This window comes from Lolium rigidum, chromosome 7, assembly GCF_022539505.1.
Source record: "Lolium rigidum isolate FL_2022 chromosome 7, APGP_CSIRO_Lrig_0.1, whole genome shotgun sequence".
In the NCBI taxonomy this organism is placed as follows: domain Eukaryota; kingdom Viridiplantae; phylum Streptophyta; class Magnoliopsida; order Poales; family Poaceae; genus Lolium; species Lolium rigidum.
The window spans coordinates 7,788,228-7,801,109 of record NC_061514.1 but is presented as its reverse complement, the minus strand read 5'-3'; the positions used below and the strand labels follow the sequence as shown (position 1 = coordinate 7,801,109).

At 41.2% G+C, this 12,882-nt stretch overlaps 1 protein-coding gene and 2 long non-coding RNA genes across 4 annotated transcripts; 2 read left to right on the top strand and 1 right to left on the bottom strand.

The window, feature by feature from the left end:
• Positions 1 to 22: 22 nt before the first annotated feature.
• LOC124675445 lies at positions 23 to 1,905 on the top strand. 2 transcript variants are annotated; one of them, XR_006993287.1, is made up of 4 exons: positions 23 to 85; positions 660 to 712; positions 903 to 977; positions 1,146 to 1,905. It is a non-coding gene; the product is annotated as an uncharacterized LOC124675445 (long non-coding RNA). The 2 variants fall into 2 exon arrangements; XR_006993286.1 differs by having other exon boundaries at positions 29 to 712.
• A 458-nt stretch (positions 1,906 to 2,363) lies between these two features.
• On the top strand, positions 2,364 to 4,610 carry LOC124678423. Its single transcript, XR_006994463.1, has 2 exons — positions 2,364 to 3,433; positions 4,323 to 4,610. It is a non-coding gene; the product is annotated as an uncharacterized LOC124678423 (long non-coding RNA).
• A 6,527-nt stretch (positions 4,611 to 11,137) lies between these two features.
• On the bottom strand, positions 11,138 to 12,633 carry LOC124677860. Its single transcript, XM_047213815.1, has 5 exons — positions 12,591 to 12,633; positions 11,948 to 12,089; positions 11,762 to 11,843; positions 11,496 to 11,612; positions 11,138 to 11,374 (listed from the first exon to the last, which is right to left on the bottom strand). Exons 2-5 carry the CDS (start codon positions 12,064 to 12,066, stop codon positions 11,324 to 11,326), a joined length of 369 nt encoding a protein of 122 aa, XP_047069771.1. The 5' UTR covers positions 12,067 to 12,089; positions 12,591 to 12,633; the 3' UTR covers positions 11,138 to 11,323.
• Between the last annotated feature and the right edge of the window lie 249 nt (positions 12,634 to 12,882).

Sequence of the window (12,882 nt, the reverse complement as noted above, 5' to 3'; positions counted from 1 at the left end):
TCACAGCAACCTTGCTCTGCAGGGAGGAGCACGGACTGTGCAATCTCCTCAAGGTGAACTGCTCCTCTCCCTCCTCGAGGTTGAGGTAAAAGTGGTTCCAAACTCCCCCTCTTTGATTTAATCCCTGGAACATCTCATCTTTGTTTGTACAGATCCGTTCTATCTTTGCATAGAAGGTGTTCGATGAAAATCCTAGATAAGATTAGCGTGTATTTATGCTCCATCTAGCTGTTTGTAAACCATAATGCTAATTATTTCAGAAGTCATCTCATGACCATAAAGCCAATATCGTTAAGAATGAACTTACTGACATATTCTCTTGAACCTGCTCTTCTTTGCTATGCTATTATGTGGTTTAGGTGGTGAACTTGTATTTTATGTAACTGATTGAACCTACTACGGCTACGTTTTACGTACTACTGGTTATCCTTTAGTTCATAGTTTCCATTATATATATGGAGTAATTTGATATATAAAACTGAGTGTCCATTTAATAGTAAATAGAGTTATTTTACTTGTAAGTAATCTGACGAAGACAGTGCACATAAGGGAAAGGCAGGGGAAAGGTGCAGCGAGTTTTTGCTGCTTTGTGAAAAAGAGATCCGCCATTATTCTAAACTGTCTTTTTTAATGCGTCGTCTTCTTTGAGGAAAAAACAGAAAATTCATGGAGCGATGCATGGAGATTCATGATGGCCTTGTTCATGTGAAAGGTAACCCCCACACCTCTGAACATCGTTTATTCAGTTACTGCTGCGGGTACCTAGAATTCAATCATCTGGATTCCTCTTATTTGGATTGTCGCTATGGTATTTGATACTACTACTGTTCTGACTCCGTCTTAACTTTGACAACATTTTGAGTTATTGATGTTGGTCTTTGAGCTGCAATTATCATTTTCAGGCCTCAGAAAAGTGGAGTCACTTAATATGAGATATTGTAACTACATCACGGATTCAGATATCAAATATTTATAAGGTAGCAGCACAACTTTTTTTCCTGATATTATCTTCTTTGGTATATCATACAGTGTGCGTCAGACTTATAAACATTCTCTGAATATGATGGAACTTTGAACAGCAGATATAAGGAACCTATACAGCATATCCTGTTCCTCAAATCTGAACAGCACTTCTCTTTCTGCAGATCTCACAAATTTGAAGGATCTGCAGTAGTTTTCTTGTAGAATTACAGATCTGGGTGTTTCTTACCTCAGGGGTAAACAATGACTATAACATGCCTCTTTCTTTGTTAGATGTTGGTACTTTTATTTTGAGGTGGTTGGATGATCCAAGGACCAGTCGTGCATTTTGGTGTTTTATGGTCTACTCATGATCTCTATGTAACTGTTTGACGTATATCTGATCCACAGCTTCTCATGGTTTATATTTATCATCTGTTTTATGTAGGCTTGTCTAAGTTAACTCAGCTAAACCTGGAGCTGTCCAGTGACTGCTGCTTGTTTAGAGGCTATCTCAGGTCTTGCAACTTCCCTAATCCCTAATAAGGGTTTACCTAGATCCACTGGGCTTGCTTGCTTCGTTAGCTGAGACTTGTGGTCTTTTGGTTTGTTAACTTGTCAAATATTTGGTAGAATTTTTTTTGGTGTGTTTCACTAGATTTTTGTACTCTTAACGCAAGAAGATTCGTGAGCATAATTACATGAAATTATACTGAAAAATGTCCAGTTATGTACAATTTCTTCCAAAGTTATGTTTAGCCTTAAGGGGCCTGTTTGGATTTCAGATTTGAACTAGTTACCAAAAAAACTTTACCAAGAACACTATTCTTCCAAACAGCTTCTAACTGTTTATCGTTTGTTCTGTCCATTGTACATGAGGTCTCCTTATAGTGCAGAGTTTTTTTTTGACAAAGATTATAGTGCAGAGTTAAGTGCCATGTCACGTGTTTACCATCTGAAAATAACAAGTCAGGTGTTTCTCATCTGAAAATGGATTCAGATCAGGTCATTTCTATATCCACGTAAACTGCTTTGTCTTCCATTTTTCTTTGTTTTCTTCGAGGTGCCCAAATCTTAGGTGATCATTGGATTTAAATTGAACAAGCAAGAAATGGTTTATTAGATATATTTCTATGGTCTTGCTAATAGTCATAAGCAAAGTTGTGATGCCATCTTGGACTTCTTCAAATCTTTTTTTTGAAGTAAGGACTTCTTCAAATCTTGATCTCCTATTTTTTCTACTTGAGGGATTCTGAATTCATTACCACTAATTATTGTTCTTTCCAATGCGTCCATAGTTCCATCATTTGAGTTTGATGTTTCACGGAAAATCAAACATGTATTTTGCTTATTTGTTAAAGTAGTCAAATGGTTATGATCTTCTGTCTTTGTTTAGCAGATGGTGTGGCAAGAAAGGGAGATTGCTGGCTGCTGCTCAGCTCCATATCAGGTGGAGCGCAAGATCTTTACTCGCGTGGATAACAGGATAAGGCTGCGTTGATCCCTGTTTTATTCGACTCAGTACAGCAGAGTATGTACGCGCCATTGCCTCTTCCTTTTCAGCCACCCATTGAAATGTCATATTGTATTGCAATCCAGATGTGAAGAGGTAACTCTCGGAGGTCCGCAACAAGGACATGCCAGATAATTTCTGCTGGTCTTACAAAAGGTATCTATGAACAATTAACCCATTTGTGTGAATACTTTTATATTAATAATTTCTTCTCTATGAGAGGTTTAGAGGCCCTTAATTAGCTGTTGATGATAGCTTTTTTCCCCCCTGAAACCTATATGTAGGCAGTCTTTTAGTTGAATCCCCACCAGTTTATTTTCAGTAATCAGTGTACAAATGACCAAGTTTTATGTTTATGTCTGAAGATTTTGATTCACATTTTCCTGCGTCTTTTGCTTCCTTTTCTATCTTAATCTTATGATCTCCTGAATATGCCAAATGCTCCTAGAATTGCATCCCTATAAAATGCTTTCTTAATGGTGCTCCATATAATTTTCTTTCCACTAGAGATGTGTCCACTGAGAGTGGAGCACACACTAAGATGTATTTATTTGCAAAGTTTGAGTTCAAAAGTTGGACGTACTTTCAAGGCCAGCTAATTCTCTAGTTCATGCTTTGTGTGTCTATTGTACATATTGCAGTTATAGACCAGTTCTATGAATCCATTTTTTTATATCTTGGCAAGGCCCACTTTTCTATACAGGTCATGGTTGATCTCTCGTGATGAAAGGTAAAATTGTGTTGTTCCAATCAGTAGAAATTTTTCATTTATATGCGAGAGCTTAATTCTTCTCCAGAATCGATTGAAGCTATCATATGCATCTTATGCCCAACAGCTAAATGTATTTTTGCAATTTACCTAGAATGAGCTCGTGTATGCTCTATGATGTGATTGCAGGTGCAGATTGATTTGAATAAAGAAGTAACTATTTATGGATGAAGGGTGGGCATGATCAGATGGTAGGTATCGTTTTCTTCGAGGTTGCCTTCAATTATAGGGAGCAAATCAGGTGGTTAATTGTTATATATGTGGATGCCATACCCTGTTCTATCTTTGATAGAGCTTTGTTAGTTTTTGAGCTGGGGATTGTTTTTAACCAAATCTTAAAATTAGGAAGCTGACACAAAATAGCTCATTTTTACCTCAGTTGAAGCGATGCAACTGTTTTAATTTGTATGAATTACCAACATGCAGAGAGCAATTGTATTTATTTCGTATTTCTTATGACCCCTTTCTCTTTATTCTAATTTAGGATGGCATATGGACGTTTTTGTCTCTGATGCCGTTTTATTTTCTCCTATTCTCTTACCTTCAGTTTCAGTTTTCTATTCTGTTCAATTTGAAAACACACCAGGTCTTACCAGCTAATTAGCTCATCTAAGATATTGGTCAAGTAAATGTGTGGATGCTAAAGAAAATAAATTATTTTTTTGCCAATTTGTGTGTATGTCTTACAGATGATTTTCATGTTTAAATAGTAACACGAGAAAGAACTATTGTTTGCCGTCAAGTTCTTCTACAGGTAGGATTTCTGAAATAGACTGGCTCATGAACTACCTATTATTCCCTTTATCTTGAGTTTTATTTCTATAACTCACTGTTTAGCAGTGAACTTCTTATAATTTGACCAGTTGGCTTCTTACAAATCCATTATGAAATGTGTTTTTCCATCTTTGTTTACTTCCTTTCTTGCCAAGGACACATGAAAATTCTGCAATCTTGATATATCCCCAAGCTGGCCAGCAATAAAAGCTGGACCATAGCCTCATTACATAATATTCCTCTTATGCTTGAACGCTGGTCACCTTTTGTGTGACAGGTACTGATCGGTTGCTGATGTGGTTTCAGGTTTGTAGGGCTAAAACATTATCTGGTGAAGACCATCAGTGATAACACCACATTGACATAGTTTGGAACAGTATTCTTATTAACTTTTAAGACTTGAGCTTTAGGATTAAACATGGAGGTGCCATCCAAGAAAAAGCATTTGGAGAAAATGATGAAAAATTACTTCTTTTAGATGTACAACCAAGGTACATAATCGTGATTTTTTTGCATGATAATCACGATTTTATTGTATGGAAGATGATTGATCTTCTACTCTTTAACGATTTTAATGTATCCTTTCATTCGCAACGGTCTTAACTTTTGGTGATGCAAGTATCTATTATGTCTACTGTAATATATTCCCTATTTTCCTGATTGTATATAAGCCTTAGGTACCCTGTTTCCGATTTCGTGTGCTTTATCCTAAATTCATCCTATCGATTTCGTTTTGTAAAACCTAAGAAATAATAAACATATTATCATTTTCCACATAATTTTTATCATCATTAAACAGATTGTGCATCGGCATGAGTTTCACGGGGTTGTGCGCTAAGGCACACCCCTAAATCTAATACTGTGAACAAATTTCCTGGCAAGTATGCCTTTTTTGTTAAACGAAAACATACTTTGATTTACAGATATCTATCTTTCTTTTGAAAAAAGACAAGGCAAAAACCAAATGAATTCGGGCTACTGCAAGAACATTAGAACACTAATCAGAGTATATGAAGTAAATTTTGAGAATGTTTTCACTGAATCCAGAGTGTGTTGTAGTATTTGTAAGCTCAACATTTTGTTCTGCTTTAGGGTTACTTGCAATGGCAGGGCCGGCCTAAAAAGTTGAGCGTATTGTGAAACCCAAAGCTTATAAGCCCAGCCCAGACCAAAGCCTACCGTCTGCCGTCACCAGCCAGAATCCACTACACGGCGCCACCTCCATTCTCTTCTTCCCAAGAAATCCTAATCAGCTGAGCTCAGCATTCGCCGGCGACCATGGCGGGGCTCCCAAGAACAGGACCGACGCCGCTAGGCCTCGGCGTCCCGGAGGAGATCTTCGGCCTCGAGATCCTCGTGCGCCTGCCCTCCAAGGACCTCGTCCGCTGCCGCGCCGTCTGCCGCGCCTGGCGCCGCGTCGCCTCCGCCCGCGACCTCCTCCTGGCACACCATCGCCGCCAGCCCTCCCTCCCCATCGTCCTCCTCTACAACCACCACAGCTCATCGGATCCCGACCTCCACGCCTTCGACCACCGGACCGCCGCCGCCGGCGGCGGCGAGGCCCGACTCCAGCTTGTCGCCCGGGCTAACGACGGCTCTGACGCCGTCGGCGTGGAGGCGACCTGCGACGGCCTCCTCCTCCTCTCGGTCTGTAACTTCTACCCTTTTGTCCAGCGCGACTTCATCTGCAACCCGACCACGCGCCAGATTGGCCGCGTCCCGGAGATACATGGCTTCTTGGCCACGGGGCTGTACCGCCATCCTCCTACCGGCGAGTACCGCCTGCTACTGCACACCAAGTCCGAGGACCTGCTGCACAAAGATCCCTTCTACGTTCTCGCGCTGGGCTGCAGCCAGCCGCTGCCGAGGTGCATCGGGGGTACGCCGGAGCTGTCAGGCTTCTTCTGCGCCCCTGTGGTGGTCCGAGGCAACCTGCATTGGAGCTGGTGGCCAGGCCCTGTGAAGGACCATGCTCTCCGCCGGATAACGGTGTTCGACACCACCGCCGAGTCGTTCCGTCTGATGCGCTCTCCGATGGCTCACAAAGGCAGAGCGTATCTGTACGAGGCGGATCATGGCACCCTTGGAACATACGGCTGGAACGACAGCAAGACCGCCGTCGATATCTGGGTGCTGCACGACTACGACAGCGAGGCCTGGTCGCGTAAATACCATGTCAAACTCCCCAAACTCCCGGTGGCAGAGATCGGGGGGCTTGAGAGTCGCAATGCGACGGTTATACGAGACGGGAGGGATGTGTTTGTCCTCTACAGCTCTGGACACGCGCTGTTTCTTGTTGACACCGAGGGGACATTGCTCGCAAGTTCACAGCTGGATGGCTATACCATCTTCCCGTCTACGCGAAGGATCAAGGAAAGCCTTGTTCGGCATAGCTTCTTTTCGGCGCTGCAGGGTGCTTCCGATGATTGCTCTTCAATCTCATGGCCGGAGAGAGGTGTCTAGTCCTTGTTGCTGTTGTTGTAGCTCTAGTGTGTCTTGCTCTAGTTTCTCTATGAACTGAATGAAGTTTGTGCCCTCAAATTAATACTCTTTTGGTGATGTATGAACTATGTTTGCCGATTACTTATTAGCTGAATTGATGGTTGTTGCGAGAGTTGTTATGCTCTCGAAAGTTGCGACTGTTATTTGGAAGCATTCTCTAGCTTCTCTCAAAACATATAAGAAATATGCAAATTCTACTCATATCTAGAGAAATTGAGTAGAGCCAGTACCGCGCTTGTGTTGCTGGAGATGCTAAGCTTGTTTGTTGAATTGCTGAGGGTTGAATGCTTTACTGCCACTATGTCAAATTTTATGGACTTGTTTTTTATGCCTTTGCTAGACGATTTTAGATGATCAAGTATGGCTTATGCTTATGTTTTCTTGGGCTTTAGAATCTATATTGCATCTATTATTTTTGTGGTATTCTGAACACATGGGCATGCTTCAGTGCTCCGTGAAGAAGAGTCCTATCTCTGTTCTGTTATCAAGTATAGTAAGTCCATTTTGTTTCTTTAGCTATAGAAAATAACCTCACTGTTATCTTTATATACTAAGAGACAAGGCAAGTTGATGGAGAATTCTCATTGTAATTGCGATAGTCTCTTAACGTATAAAGGTTGATCCAGATAAAGCCTCTTTCAGCATGCCCTGTTTTCACCGCTGCAGGGTGTTCTGAATGCTTGGTCTTTCACATGAATACTCTAGAGTTAGTTGGTTGGTGCTTCCTTACAAACCTTGCTGCTCTATTGTGCTTCCCAGCTTCTGCATTATATATTATGCATTTATCATCTCTCCGGCTACACAAAGGATCAAGGAAAACCTTGTTCCGCATAGCTTCTTTTCGGCGCTGCAGGGTGCTTTGGATGATTGCTCTTTCATCTCATGGCTGGAGAGAGGTGTTTAGTCCTTGTTGTTGCTGCTGCTCTAGTGTTTTTGCGCTAGCCTCTCTATGAACTGGATGAAGTTTGTGCCCTGGAATACTCTCCTGTTGATGTATGGATTATGTTTGCGGACTGCTTAGCTGAATTGATGGTGCTTCTCAGCTTCTGCATTATATACAGTGAAAACTAGTTTATGCCCACAAGTTCTCTTTTCCCATTGTATTGTGCATGCAAACTATTGAAGACAGGGCTATAATCAAGAAGCTATAAATGATATTATGAGCATAACATTTAGAGTATTTTTTTGTTCCCAATGTATGAGAGACCCAGGCATTGCACAAGTTGATAAACTGTGCATACATGCTTGCTGATGTGCTGGGTTCTGAATGTTTAACTGTCTTTTTATTATTGGAATCTTATCAACACATGTAAAGGCTACGACATGCTTCTCAAATGCTTGGTGAACCAGTCACATTTTAGCCAACTATTCAGTGAAGGCTCACATGCATACTAGGAGATTATAACGTATATCTTCTTTGAAGTGGTTATAATGTGCATGATATTGTTATCAACTTGGTGCCAATGCTTAGCATGTCTGTGATATTTGATGGGAGAAAACTGTGCAACTTCAGCATAAGGTAAAGTCTGAAGATATCTTTGCTGAGTTCAACATTGCCCTACGCCCCAACCGGCACCTGAATAAGATCACTCAGGAATACTGGTAAGCAGGATACAACTGAGATTCCATACTACCAAGTCGGCCAATTCACAGATAATATTGGGAGCTAAGATTGCTGGTCAGGTTTTCGTAAGATTTGTTACGCGCCTTTGTATTGGGCTGTCACCAGCTGCTGCCGATGTGCATCACTGCATCAGGTCTCTGCCTGACCTGGCGTGCTAATTCACCATAACCTGCCCCGGCCCGTGTTAATTTGCGCTGGACTTGGGACGGTGCAATGGGAGATTCAGACAAGAGCACAAAAACAAACACTATTAATAGCAGTGATAAGCAAAAAGTTACATTCAGCAACTCAAAAAAAGAAAGACACCACCAATGCTTCAACTAGATGCCAGCATGAAAATTCAGCAGAATTTATATTTATGGTAAGCTGATATTGTAGCTGCCCATGACTCTATGGCCTAATATTATTCAGCATTTGAGCTCTGTCATCCGTGTCACAGGACATCATAGCTCAGGATCTCAGCGGACAACTCGTTTTTACAAGTGATATAATTGATAGGACTACAGTCAAGCCTCACAAGAGTCAATTGAAACACATCCTTCAGTTAACCACTTCCTTCGAGTTGGCCATTGGACAAAAGGTGCGACATATATTGCTGAAGAACACACACAACTGCTGATGTAAAACTTGCAAACTACACAAGGAAATTTAATCAAAAAAGGACCGCATTGATGGTTGCAAGAGTTGTTCTGCTCTGGAAAGTTGTGACTGTTATTTGGAAGCAACATCTCCATTCTCTACTTTCTCTCAAAACATATACTCCGATTCCTAAAAAAGCTTCGTAACTTTTTCTAGATACGGAGGTATATATCTAGACAAAGTTACGAAGCTTTTTTTTAGGAATGGATGGAGTATGAAATATGCAAATTCTACTATATCTAGAGTAATTGAGTAGAGCCAGTATGGACACGTGTGTGCAATACTCTGAGGTAGATAGTCTGCTTGGTGATGTTGAATTGCTGAGGGACGAATGCTTTACTGGCACTGTAACAAAATTTATAGACTTCTCTCTTATGCCATTGCTAGAATATTTTAGATGATCTAAAATGGCTTAGCTTTATGTTTTCTTGGACTTCAGAATCTATGTTGCCTATATTTATATTTATGGTATTCTGTACACCTGGTTATGCTCCGTTAAATGGTTGGCTTTAGCGGACAAGGCATTTTCTGAACCCGGGTGTAGATGCTCCTGTTTGAATAAAAATCGGAAAAATAGCAAATAAATTCAAAAAAAATCTGAAATTTTTGTACAATGAACATGAACGAGTGTTCTAACTGCACACCAAAATCTCCAGAAAAAGACATATGCAGCGGTATGTGCAAAAAAGACAAAGAGTGATGTAAGACCATGCACTATGTAGGTTCGGATCAAAGAAAAATGTGTCAGAGTTAGGAACCGGCTTTGTTTCTCTGCTATGTGAGGAATCGCTTGTGGGGCGCATGGTTAAATAAACAACTAGCTCTTTTCTACTCCTTTTAGCCTCTTTCACACTCGGCTGTGCTACAAGGACCCACAAATGCATGCAAAAAAGCGAACCACAAAGTTGATGCGCTTTTCTTGTCAGATCCATTGAACCGATGCTCTACTATGTATGGAATCGATTCATTGAGGACTTTGAACCGCTTTTCACTCACATAGTACATGGTCTAAGCAACAAATCTAGATGTTCCAAACAGCACCGCATTTTGTCCTTTTTACCAGACCACTACATATGTCTTTTCTCGGATATTTTTGGTTTGCGGTTAGGACACTAGTTCATCTTCATTGTCCAAAAATTTCAGATTTTTTTCGAATTTGTTTGCTTTTTTTTATTCAACCAGTATGTACACCCGAGTTCAGAACTGTTTTTTTTTTTCGGGCTTTAGCCAACTATTCAGTGAGAAGTTTTATCTTTGTTCTGTTATCTAGTATAATAAGTGCATTGCGTTTGTTTAGATGTAGTGAATCCCCGTTGTGATGGTCATACTCTCGTAATGTATAAAGACTAATCTAAACAAAGCCTCATTTCCACATGCCCTACATTCCTACATGGTGTTCTGAATGCTTCATCTGATGACTCTAGGGTGAGTTGGCTCGTTCTCCCTTACAAACCTTGCTGCTGTGAGACTGCCTTTTCAGAACCTGGGTGCATGTGAACCCACTTTTTCAAAAGTGCTTTTGTGATGTAAAAACATGTTTTAAAAATCGAAACACAAAATGAATGCAAAGGTGACCTCAAACATGTGCCCTAGACATGAGTTTCGTGACGAAAAAACCTTTTATTTTGCTTCGGCAAAAAAGTGAGGGCTATATAGCAGTATATATGTGACGTATTTTGTATTTTTTAGATTCTGAAATAAAAAAGTGGTTTCTCCGCGAAAACTTTCTACGCACACATGGAACATGCATACGTACCATGTTATTTTTATTTCAGAGTTTTTTAACATTTGGAAAATGCATTTCCCACATGGGTTCACGTGCACCCTGTTGTGGCTCTAGTGTGCATCTCAGCTTCTGCATTTGTGTAGTGAAAACTCTATGAACTGCATAAAGTATATGCCCACAGGTTTTTCTTTTGTGTTATGTAAGCTATGAATGTTATGTTGGCATAGCATTCAGATTCCTTGTTTTTTCCCAATGTACGAGAGACCCAGTATTCTAAGTTGGTAGACTGTGGCGCGTGGGTGTGCTTGCTGATGTCCTGTTGAATATTGTGTAGGATCAACAAGTCGGTACACCATGATGCATACGTGTTCTTAATGGAGTATAATATTGTTTCTGAGTAAGATGATATAGGAGTATTGAATCAAGAAGTGAATCAGGATCCACCTGAGACTTGTGAGTTGGGACAGTGCAAAGGCATATTCAGATAAGAGCACATAAACTAACACTACTAGTAACAACAGTCCTTTTAAGATTAACAATACTAATATCAGTGAAAAGCAAAGTAGTTACATCTGGCAACAAATGAGAAAAAAAAAAAGACACCACCAAAGATTCAACCAGGTTCCAGCATGAAAATTCAGCACAATTTATATAAACGACAAGCTGATAATGTAGCTGTCCATACTTTTTGGCCTAATATTCAGCATTTATGATTTCATCTCTGCCGCCCGTCGTAACAGGACATCATACAAGTGATGTAATTGACAGGACTACAGCCAGGCTTCAAAAGGATTAACAAAAAAACACATCGTGCAGTTAACCACTTCCATCGAGTTGGCCGTGAGACAGAAGGTGTGACATGTATTGCTGAAAAAACACAATATAAGCTGATATAATGCTCGCAAACTACACAGGGAAAATAAATCCGAAACAAGGAGCACAGTTGTTGTCTAATGCATATATATTTGCAAAGGATTAAGAAACTTACAGCATGGTAAGCATACGGTGGTTTGCCTTGCCGATCAAAGTGCTTTGCCATGATGGAGAATTCTATTGGACCCCAATCGTCTATCTCAAAACAATTACCTAATGCAGCCTTATAGAGCTGCGAAAAGAGGGAAAAAAAACAGACATCACTTCCCTTAAGCAAATGAATAATTGACATGGTAAACAGAATGACACCCTTTTGCATCTTATTAATGCTGAGATGAAATGAAAAATTGCTAACCACGAAACCTCTTTTCAGTTCCATACCTTTGCAGTATCAGTTAGTAGCTCAGTACCAGAAGGGTAGGAGGCATAGTACTGATCGGCCCTCGAAATGCCAGCCCTTGTCCTGAAGTATGTTCAGAGAGAGCGAAGAATATTTTCATGTAAGAACAGTAATAAGTGGGAAGATACTGCAAGCATGTAACCAAAGGTAATTCAGTAGCGACATACGTATTGCTTGTGTAAGCATAGGTAACGAGGGTAGTGAAGGCATAGAATCCGGCATAAGACGCCAAGCGCCTAAGCTTCTGAATCCTTAAGATTTCCTTGCACTGGTACAATATATCCATCGCCTCAAGGCAGCAGCTTGACACTGGTGCCAGGAAAAAAGATAAATCAGTTGGGGACAGAGACAGTTCCATACAGTCAACACTGATGAAGCCATCAGGAAGAAAATTCAGTATCTCAGATTGCTCTTGCATATTACAAATTCCTTATGGATTGCTAATGCCACAAACGTAGCTACCAGCTGTCTGTCATAGAAGCTAACTAAGGAAAGCACAGATATTTGCATCTATAACTCTACATATTGCTTCAAGTATTCAACAATTAAAGAATAACGCAAGTATGGATTCTAGGGTATCCACATGTAAAAACAATACTACCAGCTAAATAATACAACTAAGGGAGAATGCCTAAGTTTGTCATTACAGAAACACCAATCGGTACAACCAGATCCAGCAAACAATGGGAGCGATAACAAATTCGAAACCCGAAGCCGCGCGGGCGAGGACCAATCAGATCGCCGCCGTTTATGTGTGTGTGTGTGGGGGTGGGGTGGGGGGGGGGGGGTGGGGGGAAGGTGGGGGCGCACCTTGTAACCTCGGACGAGCAAAGTGGCGGTGATGAAGACAGTCGCTTGGGTCGAGCTCTCAAGGTTGAATGGGAGGCTGCTGCTGGCCCCGCGCCAGGCGCCCGCGGCCGCTAGGTCGCCGCGAGCCCCGCCTTGCGCAGTCACGCCGGTGCTCGGGGAAGGTTAGGGCATTGGGAGCGTCAGCGCTTTGCGAGCAGAGGGCAGAACAGACTACCGAGTCGACTGACAGAACATCCCCGCAGAACAAAATTTTCAGGAACAGACCAAGTATGCAGAATAACCCCCGCGGAAC